Source organism: Cynoglossus semilaevis, chromosome 8 (genome assembly GCF_000523025.1).
Source record: "Cynoglossus semilaevis isolate Cse_v1.0 chromosome 8, Cse_v1.0, whole genome shotgun sequence".
NCBI lineage: Eukaryota > Metazoa > Chordata > Actinopteri > Pleuronectiformes > Cynoglossidae > Cynoglossus > Cynoglossus semilaevis.
In genome coordinates, this window is record NC_024314.1 from 14,393,514 (window position 1) to 14,407,581 (window position 14,068).

Sequence of the window (14,068 nt, forward strand, 5' to 3'; positions counted from 1 at the left end):
AGGCGGGGGGGGAGCTCCGGTGGGGCGCCAACGACAACCACACGGCGGACAAACAGGAGGACAAGAAGCAGGAGGAGGAGGACGGGGAGCTGGACCTCAACAAAGGTAGAGTCATTATTTTCTGTATGATACCAATAAAGGTAAGGCTGTGATCTTCATCTTCATCATCACCTCCTCCTCCTCCTCCTCCTCTGCAGCTCTGCAGCACGCAGGGAAGCACATGGAGGACAGCATCGTGGCCTCGTACACCGCACTGCTGCTGGGCTGCCTGTGTCAGGCCAGTCCTGTGAGTCACACACACACACACACACACACACACACACACACAGGTTCAGGGTTTGGTTTCAGGGGAGGTTGTGGTTGAAGATAATGTTGAGTCAGTGGCTTAAAGGTCAGAGGTTAGCACTGGGGTTAGAACTGTTAGCTTTAGGGTCATGACTAGAGGTCAAAGTGGGGTCACAGTCAGAGGTCACATATAGCAGTTAGGACTTGAACTGTTAACCACTCTGTTGGTCCTGGTACCATGTCCACAACTGGGCCCCAGTCCACATGTTGACTCTGTTCCAACTGTCTCTGGTCAGATGAATGTGACTACTGTGAGACAGAACCTTCCTAAAGGAGATTTCTCCATCATGACGGAGATGCTGAAGAAGTTCCTCAACTTCATGAACCTCACAGTGAGTCTTTAAAAGTGTCCCCCCTCGTCCCCCCGTCTCCCCCACGTCCTGACGCTGGAATCATTTCGACAAAGAAGCCGCGACATTTGTTTTGATAAAACTGTCTGTTTGTGTGTTTGTCTCAGTGTGACGTCGGCACCACAGGACAGAAGTCTATCTCCAAGATCATCGACTATCTGGAGGACTGTTAGTCTGGGACACACACACACACACACACACACTGGACACCGTCATCATCATGAAGACGTTTCTGCTTCACCTCCGTTCACAGACGTTCTTCTCTTCAACCTGTTTTTGGCCGTTTTTAACATTTACACACGTGTGTTCTACTCGTGTGAGTTTTCTCAGAAGGATGTTTGTTTGGTTCATCTCCTCCACCTGTCTCCATCTGTCTCCACCCAAACCTGTTTCTGTGGACTGATGGACACAAACCTGGACGAGTTTCTAAACAAATGATTGGTCGACCGGTCTCCAAAGTGATATAAAGTGATTTCTGTCCAGACACAAACTTCTCTCATCGTCAGGTCAAACCGGCGACAGGATGGCGCCCCCTGCTGGTTGTTTAACTTTTAACCAAACCTTGTCTGAACTCTGTGAAAATGTCATTCCCACCACAAACCCAGGAAACTGGACTCATGCTGATCTTCACTCACCTGGACCTGGACCTTTTTCATTTTTGATCTGGAGCTAGACCTGAACGAGGACTGGACTCCACAGTCCACTGGACTCCAGTCCTGGACCAGGTGTCCAGTATCAGCGTTTCAGTTGTAATGTGAGCAAAGAGCAGGAACAAGACGCATAATGCATTTGAGGAGTGTCACAGACGGGACCGAGGAGGAGCAGCAGCAGGAGGAGGAGGAGCAGGAGGAGGCGGAGCCTCTCTGAGGTCATCAGCCACCTCCTCGTCTCTGCTCCTCAGTCAAGGAGCTCTTCCCGGGTCACGTGACCCTCGTTGGCTCTGTTTTATTGAACTCAATGAAACGCCTCATTGAACGGACACGGGTCGCAGATCAAACCCACAGGCTCCGCCCCTTGGACCGTGGTCACCGTGGTCAGGCCTCGGAGCTGCTGTAGTTTGACCTCTGACCAGAAAGATGTTAAAATAAAAAACCAACAAAGATTTCTGGGGTTTTTTCTGCTGCTTTTGAATCAAAGGAGAAAAAAAACATAAAAATAGAGAAAAAAAATCATCCGTCTGAGCAAAAGAAACCAAACCAGTGTCTGGGGTTTGTTGGAGGTGCTCCACACACACACACACACACACACACGCGCGCGCTCACACACACTCCCGTCAGAGTTTACAGAGCTTTATTCACGTCCGCAGAACAAACGGACGAGTCTTGTTATTGTTCGTTTTACTGCTGTAAATATTTTGTAAATAAAAGTTTCCTCGTGTCGGAGGAGAGAAACTGGAGGAGGGAGGGGGAGTGGGCGGGGCTTAAATGTAAGAGTTTAGACCAGTAGATTCTACTTTTTCCTGAATCTGACTCTATTTTTCATTTTCTAATGAAACAAAAAAATGAATAAATAAACTTTTCGTTGACGTCTTTGTCGTCGTCGTCTTTTTGTTCCCATCACTGTTCCAGTTTTCACTCTTTGGTTTCACACTGCAGGATGAAAGTCCATTCTTTCAGTCGTTTCCACTGAGTCCTGATTCTGGTGTTGAATTAGTTTAATTACTTTTTTAATTCTGTACAAATGTCACTTGAAGGAATGTTGAGAAAATATATTTTTGTAATGTTAATGTTTTTGTTTCTCCAAAAAAGGACAAAAGCAGCAGAAAGAACTCCAGTCACTGGTAAGAAGTTTTTCTTCTTGTTTGTTTCTCGTCTTTTCATTTAAAGGATTCATGTCATTTATTTTATTACATTTGTTCTGAGCTTCAGAAAAGTTTTAGGGAAAAGTATTGATATTTTTAGTTATTTTATTATTCAGAACGTTTTTTAAAATAGACTTTTTTTTAACAAATTTCATCTTTAGTTGAAAAATATATATATTTAAAATGTTCATTATTTGACATATTTATCTCAGGAGGATGAAAACCAACAACTCAGGATCTTTGGTGAAAAAATATATATTTAATAATATGAAAATAGTTTAAACAACAAACATGGAAGAAAAACATTTGATTGATGAAATGTTTTTTTTAAATCACTGATTGGCCCTTTAACGTCCTGACCGCCGTCGTCAGAGCAGCTCCTCTCTGTCCCAGCTCCTCTCCGTCTCCTCCGGCTCTTCCTCCTGCTCCTCCTCCTCCTCCTCCTCCGTGGGCCCCTGACTGTGGCCCCGGCCGGTGCGGCCCTGCTCCTGCAGCAGTTCGCTCAGAGTGCTGATGTAGATTAGCGCCATCTGCAGGGTCTCGGACTTGGACAGTTTCTTCTCGCTCTGCAGTTTGGGGATGACGCTGCGGAGACGGTCGAAGGCCACGTTCAGTCCCAGCATCCTCCTCCGCTCCCGGGCGTTTGCCGCGAGCCTCCTCCGCCTCTGAGCCCGCTCCAAGGAGGAGCACCTGTCAGGCTGCAGGAGTTGTACACCTCCGGAGGCTGCGGCAGGAGGTCCGAGCCGCAGCTCCACGACGGCGCACGGCGCGTCAGCGAGTGCGTGGAAGTCAGCGTGCGTGTCAGCGGGGCCGCTGATGAAGAGGCTTCTCCTCGGTGCCATCATTCACTCCTTACTCCTCTTCACTCTTCTTCACTCCTCTTCACTTCAACAGAGTTCCACTCCAACTTTGACTCAATTTATGCCCAGAGGAGCGGCGGACACGCGCAGTGCGCGGGCCGGGGGCGTGGACAGGGTCGTGTGCTGCTGATGAAGAAAAACAGCAGGAGGTGATTGAAGAGAGTTCATCGAAACTCCTTTAGAGGAGGAGGAGCAGGAGGAGGAGCAGTCAGGCAGAGGAAGAGGTTACATCTAAAGAAATCATTGTTTCAACCAAAGAATATTTATCCCTAAATGTAAATATAAATGTACTAAACATTTAACGTTTTTGTTTACGTTCCGAGGTTAAAACAACGTCCTATACAAAAGTCCTGCCTCCGTGACTAAGTTCAAATGTGTTCTTTTATCACTTCGCCGTTACAAATCCTTCATTCAGATCTACACCAGTGACACAAACTGACCACAGGAGGCAGTCATTTCTTCTGTGTCTCTGAAATGAAATCAGTCATTTTCTACATGGACTTTGGTCTAAGAGAGTGGTTGTTTTACGGACTTCAAATACTGTTGATTTAGACTTGAATTAAACCTTTTATTTTATTTATTTATTTATTTTTGTTGCGTCCATCTTTTCTGACATTTTAGATTTTCCTGTAAACAAGCCTTGACTCATCAGTTCCAGTTAAAGGGCCGTTCTGTGAGTTTCTCTCGGCTGTTGTTTCCTCAGTGTATAACTGAAAGCGTGGCGGTGGTCGTGACCTCCTGAGGTCAAACCTGACTCTGAGTGACAGGGCCTGGCGTCGTCATACGCTCTGACTGGATTTAGCAGCACGTCCTGTTGTCGTGTGCCAGCTCCCCTTTTAAACACCACAGCAGGATGTCGCTGCTGTTGCTGGTTCAAAGATGGCTGCTGGAGGAAGAGGAGGAGGAGGAGGAGGAGGAGGAGGCGCTCCTCACTCCAACTCCTCTGGCTTGTCTCCTCACTCCACAGTCGTTGGCCTCGCTTCGGTTTATTTAACCCAATGAAACGCCTCATTGGACGGACACAGGCCGCAGATCAAACCACAGGCTCCGCCCACTGGACCACAGTCAGGCCTCCGACCTGCTGTTGTTTCTCCTCCACCGGTTTCTGCTGCACCACCCACAATCCAGAGTTTTAGTTTAATTCTGTTGTTTTTTACTTTTGTTTTTTATAAATTGACTAATGAATATCGTCTTAAGTGTTTCTTCCTCTTATTATTTTGTCATTTTCTCATTTGTTTATATTTTCAACACATTCTCTAAAGTTTTGTTCTCATCTGTGATTTGATGTGATGTTCTCTTTTTAACCTTTTATCTAAATGAAGCCGTTAAAAGTCTCTCAAGAAGTTCTAGAAAAAAAAATCTGACAAATCAGTAGTTATTAAAAAAAAACAACTTCCAGATTAAAAAAACATCAAGAAACTCATCAATGTGAGCAACCAATCAGAGAGCAAATCAGAGCAAGCAACCAATTGACCAACAGGACTCTGAGAGACTTTGATGTTTTGGGAACACACAAAGACTTGGACACACGAATTTGTCTCATTTCACACAACTGATTCTCCTTCCTCCCTCAGTGTTGCCTCCTGTGGTGAGAGTGCGTGTGGGCGCGAGTGCGCGTGCGTGTGTGTCAAGAATTAGAAACAGGTGAGATTAATGGGCAGAGATAGAAAAAAAAACGTATAAGAAAAAACACAGCAGCTATTTTTAATTTTCAATTTTGTGCTTTGTCGCCCTCTGCTGACTTAAACGAGCACAACGTACTGCGTTTGACAATCGCCATGACAGATATGAAATGCGGTGGGTTGTTCGGTTTAGCTCCGCCAAAAACAAGGTCCGGCCAATAGGTTGTTTTACATGACTCGCCCTCCGGTGGCTCAAACGTGCAACTGCAATCATCAACATGTTCCCGCCAAATGGTTGTCTGCAGTATGTGTGGTTGCATGTTTTACAGTAATAAAGTGTAGTAAAATGTTTCATGTGACGTCAACCACCTGAAAGAGACAAAGTTTGATCGCCCGAAAACACACCGTGAAAACACACCGTGACAGTCTGTCTTTATTCAGTCCAAAGTCAGTATTAACTACAGACGAACAACAGTTTCATCTTTTTAGACTTTAAAACTTTAAAATTCTCTGTTGACTTGTAAAAGTGAAAGAATCGCCGACTTTTGATGATGTCACAGGACATAAATGATGCATGTCATCGTGTAAAGGCTCCAGTCTGACTGAAAATGATGATGTCATAGTCCTGAGACTGTAGGCGTGCTCTGCTTCCACCAATCAGAGGCCAGAGCTGAACACTCTGTCCTCCATCTTGAGTTCAAGATAAGTTTACTAAAAACCTGAATGACTTTTTGAACTGTCTTCAAATTAGCTCCAATCCAACGGGATTTTCCTTGAGAGAAGGCACTGACTGTGTCACAGCGCTCCCTGTCTGTCACCTGAGGTCCAGCAGGATGACTTTGGACTCCCTGACAACCACATGTTTACACACCTGAGGAGATGAGACAGATCACATGGTTAGCCTAGCTTCGCTAAGGTTAGCACAAACCCAGGTGTGTTTACTGAAGCACAGCATTGACTGACAGCGAAGGATCCTTGGAGTGGGGGTGAAAACCTTTGAGTCTGCAGCCGGAAACCTCGGACATTCCTGGACCACTTAGCCTGAAGACGCCGGTGCTGCAGAGGAAAGGTTCAGAACCAGGTCAGACACAGAAACTGGTGTTGAGGTTTGAGGTGGATCAGTGTTGGGGGGGGTTACAGACGTACTCGTTGTGTTTCGGAGCGCAGACGATGGCAATGGCCTCAGGCAGCATCAGCTGGTACGAACAGTGGGTGTGGAGGTCCACGCTGGACAGGAAGGCCGTCTGAGTTGGATGAGTCTGAAACACAAACACGGACCTGAGACCTCAACCAGACCGGTCAGTGGTTTCACTGAGGCCAGAACACAGGCTGGGGTCTGAGCCCTGGTCAGACCAACCCTGTCACCTGGACCGAGGCCCAGTCAGTCATAAAGTTAAAACAAGGTAAGACCAGAACCATGGGTTCCACGACGTGGGTCCTGGTCTGAACAGCCATTGTTGTGTTAGTTTTATTTATGGAAACATTCCTGTAGTGAGACGTCTGTCCTTTGATTTCCATCTGTGTCCCTCTCTCTCTCTTTGTCATCTGTTGCTCGACCACTGGCTCTGTTGCCATGGTGACTTTTGATCATGCAAATGAAGGAGAAGAGAAAGTGCAGCAAAGGTCGTGCACTGTGTGTGTGTGTTTGTTTGGTTTATAACACACACACACACAACAGAGCCATCAGCTGTTTGTGTTTTTAAATGACCCTCAGGTCAAAGGTCAGTCAACAACGCACCATTACCATGTCTGTGATGTACTGCGTTTGTTTGTGGTCTCTGTCTGTGTAGTGCTGCCATGAAAGATTTAGTCTGAATGTAGCATGTGTTAGCATGCTACATTCAGTTAGCATGTGTTTGGTCAGTGGTGTGTTAGCATGTGTTTGGTCAGTGGTGTGTTAGCATGTGTTTGGTCAGTCAGTGGTGTGTTAGCATTGGTGTGTTAGCATGTGTTAGGTCAGTGGTGAGTTAGCATGTGTTTGGTCAGTGGTGTGTTAGCAGGTGTTTGGTCAGTGGTGTGTTAGCATGTCCTCAAAATGTGTTTATTTCTATATTTAGCATGCAGTGTGTGTAGTATTCATGTATGTGAGCGTTAGCATGTAGCCTCACATGGATCCAGCCCAGTGTTAACAGGTTCTGTTGGTCCTGGAAACTGAACAGTTCTTCCACGTTCTCCATGTCACAGAAATCAGGACCAGACGACTGTTTTGGGATCACGATGTGCGTCAGTACGAACTCGTTGTGTGTCTGTTGGGGAGGGGGTACAAAAAGGAGACAGGTTCCTGTTTGTGAGCCAAGAAATAATAAGTCACACCAGCAGTCACACCAGCAGTCACACCAGCAGTCACACCAGCAGTCACGCCAGCAGTCACACCAGCAGTCACACCAGCAGGGACCAGTTTCTCACCAGTCGTCCACAGAGAATGCCGCAGGTCTCGATTCCTCTGGCCGTGTTGGCCTCAGCCAATAGGAGAAAGCGATAGGTCAGATCTCTGGGAATCACCACCCGCCTCAGACCTTCCACTCTGTGAGCTGCAAAGATAGACAAAACAAACACACACAGGAACATGAAGGCAGCACGGTGATCACATACGTACACGTGTGTGTACGTGTGTGTACTCACTGTGTACTGCAGCAAGTGTGGCAGCTGGTTGGCTAACAGACACAGGAGGCCTCTTCCTGTTTGGACCCGCCTCCTGGGGTCCTACGCTGTCTCTGATTGGCCTCTGAGAGCGGTCAGTCCCATCTGTAGTCTTAGGCTCTATACTCTCCACCTAAAAACACACACGATCCAAATAATGCTAATTAGCCAGGTTAGCATAATTAGCTGTGCGACTATAGCGCTGCTTGACTCTACCATTTGCTCCACTTGTCCTCTCCTATTGGCCAGTTCTTGACGTCTCAGCTGGTCCTCAAAATATCGAAACTGTTCTGATTCAATCTGCATCTGTCGCAGAGCGGCGACGCGCTGCCTCTCACCCTCCAGCAGCACGAAGCGCCTCCTGTCCTCGTCCAGTAGCGACATGCGCTGCAGCTGCTGGCCGCAGCCGTCGACCAGCAGCGCCTGGCTCTGAGGAGACGCACACAGTCTGACGCACCTGCGCTAACACGGACATTTAAAAGGGTTGTGATTGGCCAACGCAGACTCACCTGAGCTCTGAGGTACTCGCTGTGTTCTCTGCTGTACTTCTCCTCCAGACGTTTCTTCAACTCTTCTTTACGAGGAAACGCCTCCTCCTGGAGTTTCTACACAAACAACGGACACAGACATGAACCTGGTTCTACCACAGCATCCATCCATCATCCATCATCCATCATCCATCATCCATCATCCACCCATCCACCCATCCATCCATCCATCCATCCATCCATCATCCATGGATGTGGTACCTTCATGATCAGCTGTTTTTCGGGGATGCTGCACTGATGGTAGTCTCTGTGCTTCGGCAGTTTTTCCACAAAGAGACTAAAGTGAAGAAGAAATCATCAGATGGTGAAGAGACAGAAGTAAGAACTGCGTGTCGTCACGTTGGCTTCCTCACGTGATGAACTTGTTGTAAAGGACGTAGGCGTTCTCCAGACTGCCCTCCTCCAGGTAAACTGCCGCCATCCGCTCCATCTCCACGCCGGAGCGAAAGTAGCGCCGAGGAGCGATGTCCTCGTTCATCTCCACGTTGAAGCCCATCTTCGCCAGGGCCCGAACTCGCACCGATGCTGTCAGTGACACGTCAGTGTAGTCAGGCTCCGCTGCCAGCTTCTTCTACCAAGACACAGACACACAAGCCGTGGGAAAACATGACGCCCCCTGGTGGCAGCACAGAGAACACATTCGACATGATCCCATTTATATATTGAGAGAAAACTGACTGAAGCTGAATCAACCTTTTTGTCAAAGAACTGTCCTCTCCTACGTTCATTAAATGCATCACGGTCCAGCTCAGACAGGAAACTCAGATTTACCGTCACTGCTGAGGAACCTGAATGCAGCGCTTGTTAAATGACTCATTTACAACCGAGGGTCCTGAAGCAGCAGGATAAGGAGGGCAGTGTGAGCTGGTGATTTCTATTCAGGAGACGAAGGAGAGGAGAAACAGAAGGAGTCAAGGAGGGAGGAGTGAGGAGGAAAAGTAGGAGTAAGAAAGGTAGAAAATGGCTGGGATTTTAAAAACAAAGACCAAATCTTAGCTAAAAGTTAGCTGGAAGTTTGTCCAAAGGTGTGGAATTGAATTAAAAAGTTGAACTATTTTGAAATGTTTCACTAACAGATTCTGCCCCCTGCTGGAACTGAGGATTTTTATTTGAAGGTCTCTGTGGACTGAAACCAGAAAGGATTCTCACACACACACAAACACACAAACACACAAACACACAAACACAAACACACAAACACTCACCAGAGAGTTTAAACTGAAGCCTTGGTCCATGTTGGTGTGTGTGTGTGTGTGTGTGTGTGTGTGTGTGCTTGTGTGTGTGTCTGTGTGTGTGTGTCACTGTCTGGACCACAGCCGACTCCCCATCCATCTGTCATCTCCCATCATGCTTAACTGCAGGGGGGACAAAAACATAAACATGTATCTTCATCGCCATCATCATCATCATCTTCTTCATCATCATCATCTTCTTCATCACCATCATCATCATCATCATCTTCTTCATCGCCATCACCATCTTCTTCTTCATCACCATCATCATCATCTTCTTCATCATCATCCACAGCACTTCATTTCAGGACCTTCAGTTTGGTCCAGTTACCGTGGCGACCAGTAACTCAGTATTAAGTGACTCATTGCTTTTGGACAGTACAGAAGAAGAAGAAGAAGAGGAGGAGGAGGAGGAGGAGGAGGAGGAGGAGGAGGAAAAGGAGAAGGTTGTGGAGGAGGATGAGGAGGCGGCACCTCCTACACCTCCTCCTGGTGAGAGGATGAACAGATCTGATTCACCCCATTATCCACACTAGGAGGAGGTCACCATGGCAACAGGTGAATCACGCTGGTTTTTAAACTGGAGAGGCTTCAAAACAGGAGCACCTGCACACACACACACACACACACAATCCAGATTCTAATCTGACTCAGTTTAGACTGTAGTCTACACATGATCTGGATCTGAGTCAGGACCCATGTACCAACAGTCCAGATGTTCCTGAAATACAACCACTGGGTTATCTAGAAAGAATCCAGATCTAATATATATATCAGTATACAGTATATCTAATCTAATATACTGCAACCATATAATTATTGTAATCCAGGTTTAACCATATATGTTTATATATATATATGGACATGGTCTAGCTCTAGGTCTGGGTCCTGACTCTGGTCCACACCTCTGTCTTTGAGGTGAAGTGAAAGTCAATTATTTTACAGAGCACCTCAGTGGTAACTTGGCAGCTGGTGGACTCGAACCTGAAACCTTCTGGACCCAAGTCTGCTTCCTTAACCACTAATGCCCCGAGTGTGGTTCCTGCAGGGTTCTTTCACCACGGTGAATGATCTTTGTGAACATTTTCCTTTTGTTTTGTCTTGTGACATCACAGTCACATGACCTGAACATCCTGCTCGTCCACATTCAACTCTGGAGTTTTTGTGACATGCTGCCCCCTCTACCATGTTTCATCATAGTAATATAAACTGTTTATTTTAAAATAATACACAGAAGAAAAAACTTAAATCCATGAAAGTACCTCAAACTGTTGAGTATAGATTTGAATACGTTAAACTAATTGGTTCTAAGAGTAAAACTCAAACTATCAAACAAGCTAATAAATCATAAAGAGTCAAATGATGTGTTTCTAACTCTCTCTGATTCAAACATGAAATAATACAAATATATTTCTTTAAAAGGACAATACTGAATTTTCATTAAAGTATTTTCACAATAAAAGCACAAAGTCAGTGAATCACAGCAGAAGCATGAGGAAGACTCACAGGTGAAGACACACACCTCCAGGAGGAGAAACAAAAACACCGCAGGTCACAAAACTGGGTCTGAGGATCCCGGACTCTGGTTCCCGGACTCTGGTTCCCGGACTCTGGTTCCCGGACTCTGGTTCCCGGACTGAAGTGAGTGAAGGAGCGGGGTAAATGTGTGATGATCCTGCAGTCTCCGCTGCTGCTCCAGCAGCGACTGGTGACGATGATGAAGATGATGATGTTGCTGGGGATCTCAAAGATCGTCGCTGCACAAAGATGACTCACTCTGCACATGCGCCTAAGCGCCGCTGGTTCCAGAGAGAAGTGGAGAGTAAACACCAGAGGGTGATGTCTCACTCTGACTCATTTTTAAAACTGGTGTTTTAAAAATCTGGTTTCTGGTGCTCACCTGTAAGTTCCAGGTGAGCACCAGAAACCAGATTTTTTTCCCCCAAACTATTGACCCCAAGCGATGCAGGATCACATATCGTCCACGAGATGGCAACATAGCTTTGAAATAATACGTTTTTTTTTTTTTCAAAAACACATGAAAAAACATGGCTTTCTTTAAATCTTTCCTCCACGCTCCTCCGGGGGTAGGAGGGTCCCCTGTGACGTCATCAGAGTGAATCTCTGTCACTAATGATGCAGTATTGTGTGCAGCAGCAGGTTGTCGGTTAGTTTCCTAGGTTCCATTCTGGCTTCTGTCACGGTTTGTATGTTTCTAATAATTTTATTTTAATTATTTTTTTTAAATAAAACACATGGTAAAAGAGAAGACAACTGACCGTAGGTTCTCCAGACTGGATTAGAACCAATAACAAAAACACTCTCCTGCTATCTGTTTGTAAAGCAGGCATGCTAACCACTACACTAGGGAACCAGTTACGTTGGGAGTCCTGGTCAGTGGTCCAAATCCCAGATAGGACTACTTCGATGTCCCACTGTGTTTTCTGTGGAATCTTGAACTGGAGATAACACTATAGAGCTAGATATATTTTCAAAACAAAAAGGTGTGATTATTTTGACATATTTATTTTTTAATAAAACAAGCGTGAGAGTTTTAAACAGGATTTGAACCATAAACCAAGGAAGTAGGTCATTAGTCCAACCAACAGCTGAACCACTAGGCCACCACACAGCGGTGGCAGCACGAAAAAAATCAGTAAATTCACCGGAACCATTGACATAATTCAACCTGTCAATCATACTCCGAGCAAAGGCAGGAATCAGTATAAATTTAGTGTGTTCACACACAAACACCAAAGTCCGTATAGAACATTTTTGTTTTGAGAATCGTTGATTGACTACAATGACACAGACTGACCACAGGAGGGAGCAGTGGACCAGCAGCAGCTGGACTTGTGAATATAAAAGACTGGTTTAGGAGGTAGTGTAGTTAATCAAACTACTGAGACAGCTGTTTGAACAGTATATATATATATATATATATATATATATATATATATATATATATATATATATATGGTGGTTGTTCATACACTACATCCTCCATCAGCCTTCTACTGAGTTGCAGTGATACAAGATGACCACACGATGACGCACGAGACCATGAAATAAATCGATCGAGGACATGACCCTGTTCCTGCAGGGACCCTGGTTTGAGAGAGAGTTGAGCTGATGGTTCGTTTGTGTGTCGCAGAGGTGAACTCATTTATTCACTTTATTTATTGGACATCAAAAAAGATCAACGAAGCCATTTTACAGTATTAAAAGTATAAACAGATTCGACTGTAGTCGGTGGTTTTGTCACGATTAAAATATTTTTATAATTCATTGTTATTAATTACATAAAAAAATAAACTTTATAAACGTTATATGTTATATATATATTAAAATAAATATAAACTAAATAGAAATGACACTTAGGTGTGTCATGTTCCATCTCTGATTCTATCAGATTCATATCAATCATCATGATCACTGTAAGGCTATTTGTTTTGTCAGAACCTGTTTTTTATTTGTCCTCACAGCTCAGAGACACGCCCACTCTGACGTCACCTCGGCAGGTTTCAGGTCCAGGTTAAAATGCTTAAGTCGAAAATATTTGCTTTAGAAAATAAAAAAGGACTTTTCCTCTCTGTGTCAGTTCAGGAGATTGAGGCTTTTCCTCTCTGTGTGTCAATACAGGAGATTGAGGTGCGCACGGACAGGAAGTTACTGATTAGAGTATAAAAGCACTCGGGGCGGGAAAACGGGGGTAAATGGACATTTCCCCCAGTGTAGGATAATTGTATATGAAAATAAAACGTATTTATGAAGCCTTATCTGCAGCCTTGGAGCTGAAACAAGGTCTTCAGATGTGAGGCTTTTATTTTGAAACAGGTCACCGGACGTGGACGTGGGGCTGCCCTCAGGTAAAAATAGGGGGAAAAAACTATTGATGCAGTATTGTGTGAAGCAGCAGGTTGTCGGTTAGTCTTCTTCTTCTGTCACAGTTTGTAAGGTTCACAGAACTAATTTTTAAATAAAACACGTGGTAAAAGACAACTGACTCCAGACTGGATTAGAACCAATAACAAAAACACTTTGCTGGTATCTGTTTACAAAGCAGGCATGCTAACCACTACACTAGAGAACCACTTACATTGGGTGGCCTAGTCACTGGTCCAGATCCCGGATAGGACAGATATGTCCCACCGTGTGTCACAGAACTGACACACACAGAACATGTGATGATGTTCCAATTACTGACTCTCCTCTGCTTTAGAACGTTCTCCAACTTCCACCACAGAGAAAACGTCTGCAAAGGAGTTCCTGCAGAACTTTCAGTTCACTGTGGTCTCCATGTTTAAACTCAAGTACGAAAAAGACCGGCGATACTGTCGGTACCGAAAGTGGAGCAACAAGGAGGGACGCAGACCTTCAACCTAAAGAGCATGGGATCGAATCCCAAGAGGTACAATACACAGGGGGTGTGAGTGTGTATATGTGTGTGTGTCAGGTTTCAAAACTTAAAAACCAAACAAACAAAACTAAACCAACAACAACAACAAAAAACAACTTCAAACTTGCGTTGCGTATTCCGGTTGCGTTGCGGTTGCGACCATTTCAACTTGCGGGTTTCTGCTGAGCAAAACCAAAAAAGGTAAAAAAAAGTCTGTCCAGCTGAGCAAGCTGGACCGGCTTTTATGATAATTTAATTTGAAAAAAGTCAG

General features: G+C 45.1%; 2 protein-coding genes across 4 annotated transcripts; both read right to left on the minus strand.

Moving 5' to 3' along the window:
* Nucleotides 1-1,907: 1,907 nt before the first annotated feature.
* Nucleotides 1,908-4,904, minus strand: LOC103382398 (protein atonal homolog 7-A-like). The gene has a single exon (XM_025058164.1). It carries the CDS (start codon nt 3,339-3,341, stop codon nt 2,865-2,867), a length of 477 nt encoding a protein of 158 aa, XP_024913932.1. The 5' UTR covers nt 3,342-4,904; the 3' UTR covers nt 1,908-2,864.
* Nucleotides 4,905-5,393: 489 nt separating this feature from the next.
* stambpl1 (STAM binding protein-like 1) lies at nt 5,394-11,340 on the minus strand. Of its 3 annotated transcripts, none has more exons than XM_025058166.1 (11): nt 10,921-11,340; nt 9,372-9,521; nt 8,520-8,737; nt 8,368-8,443; nt 8,128-8,223; nt 7,835-8,047; nt 7,601-7,751; nt 7,385-7,509; nt 7,087-7,224; nt 6,125-6,237; nt 5,394-6,034 (listed from the first exon to the last, which is right to left on the minus strand). In XM_025058166.1, the coding sequence occupies exons 2-11, from the start codon at nt 9,399-9,401 to the stop codon at nt 5,917-5,919; spliced, it is 1,278 nt and encodes a 425-aa protein (XP_024913934.1). In that variant the 5' UTR covers nt 9,402-9,521; nt 10,921-11,340; the 3' UTR covers nt 5,394-5,916. The 3 variants fall into 3 exon arrangements, with proteins under 3 accessions (XP_024913934.1, XP_024913935.1, XP_016889414.2); XM_025058167.1 differs by having other exon boundaries at nt 8,520-8,734; nt 10,905-11,340; XM_017033925.2 differs by having other exon boundaries at nt 10,905-11,340.
* Nucleotides 11,341-14,068: the final 2,728 nt, after the last annotated feature.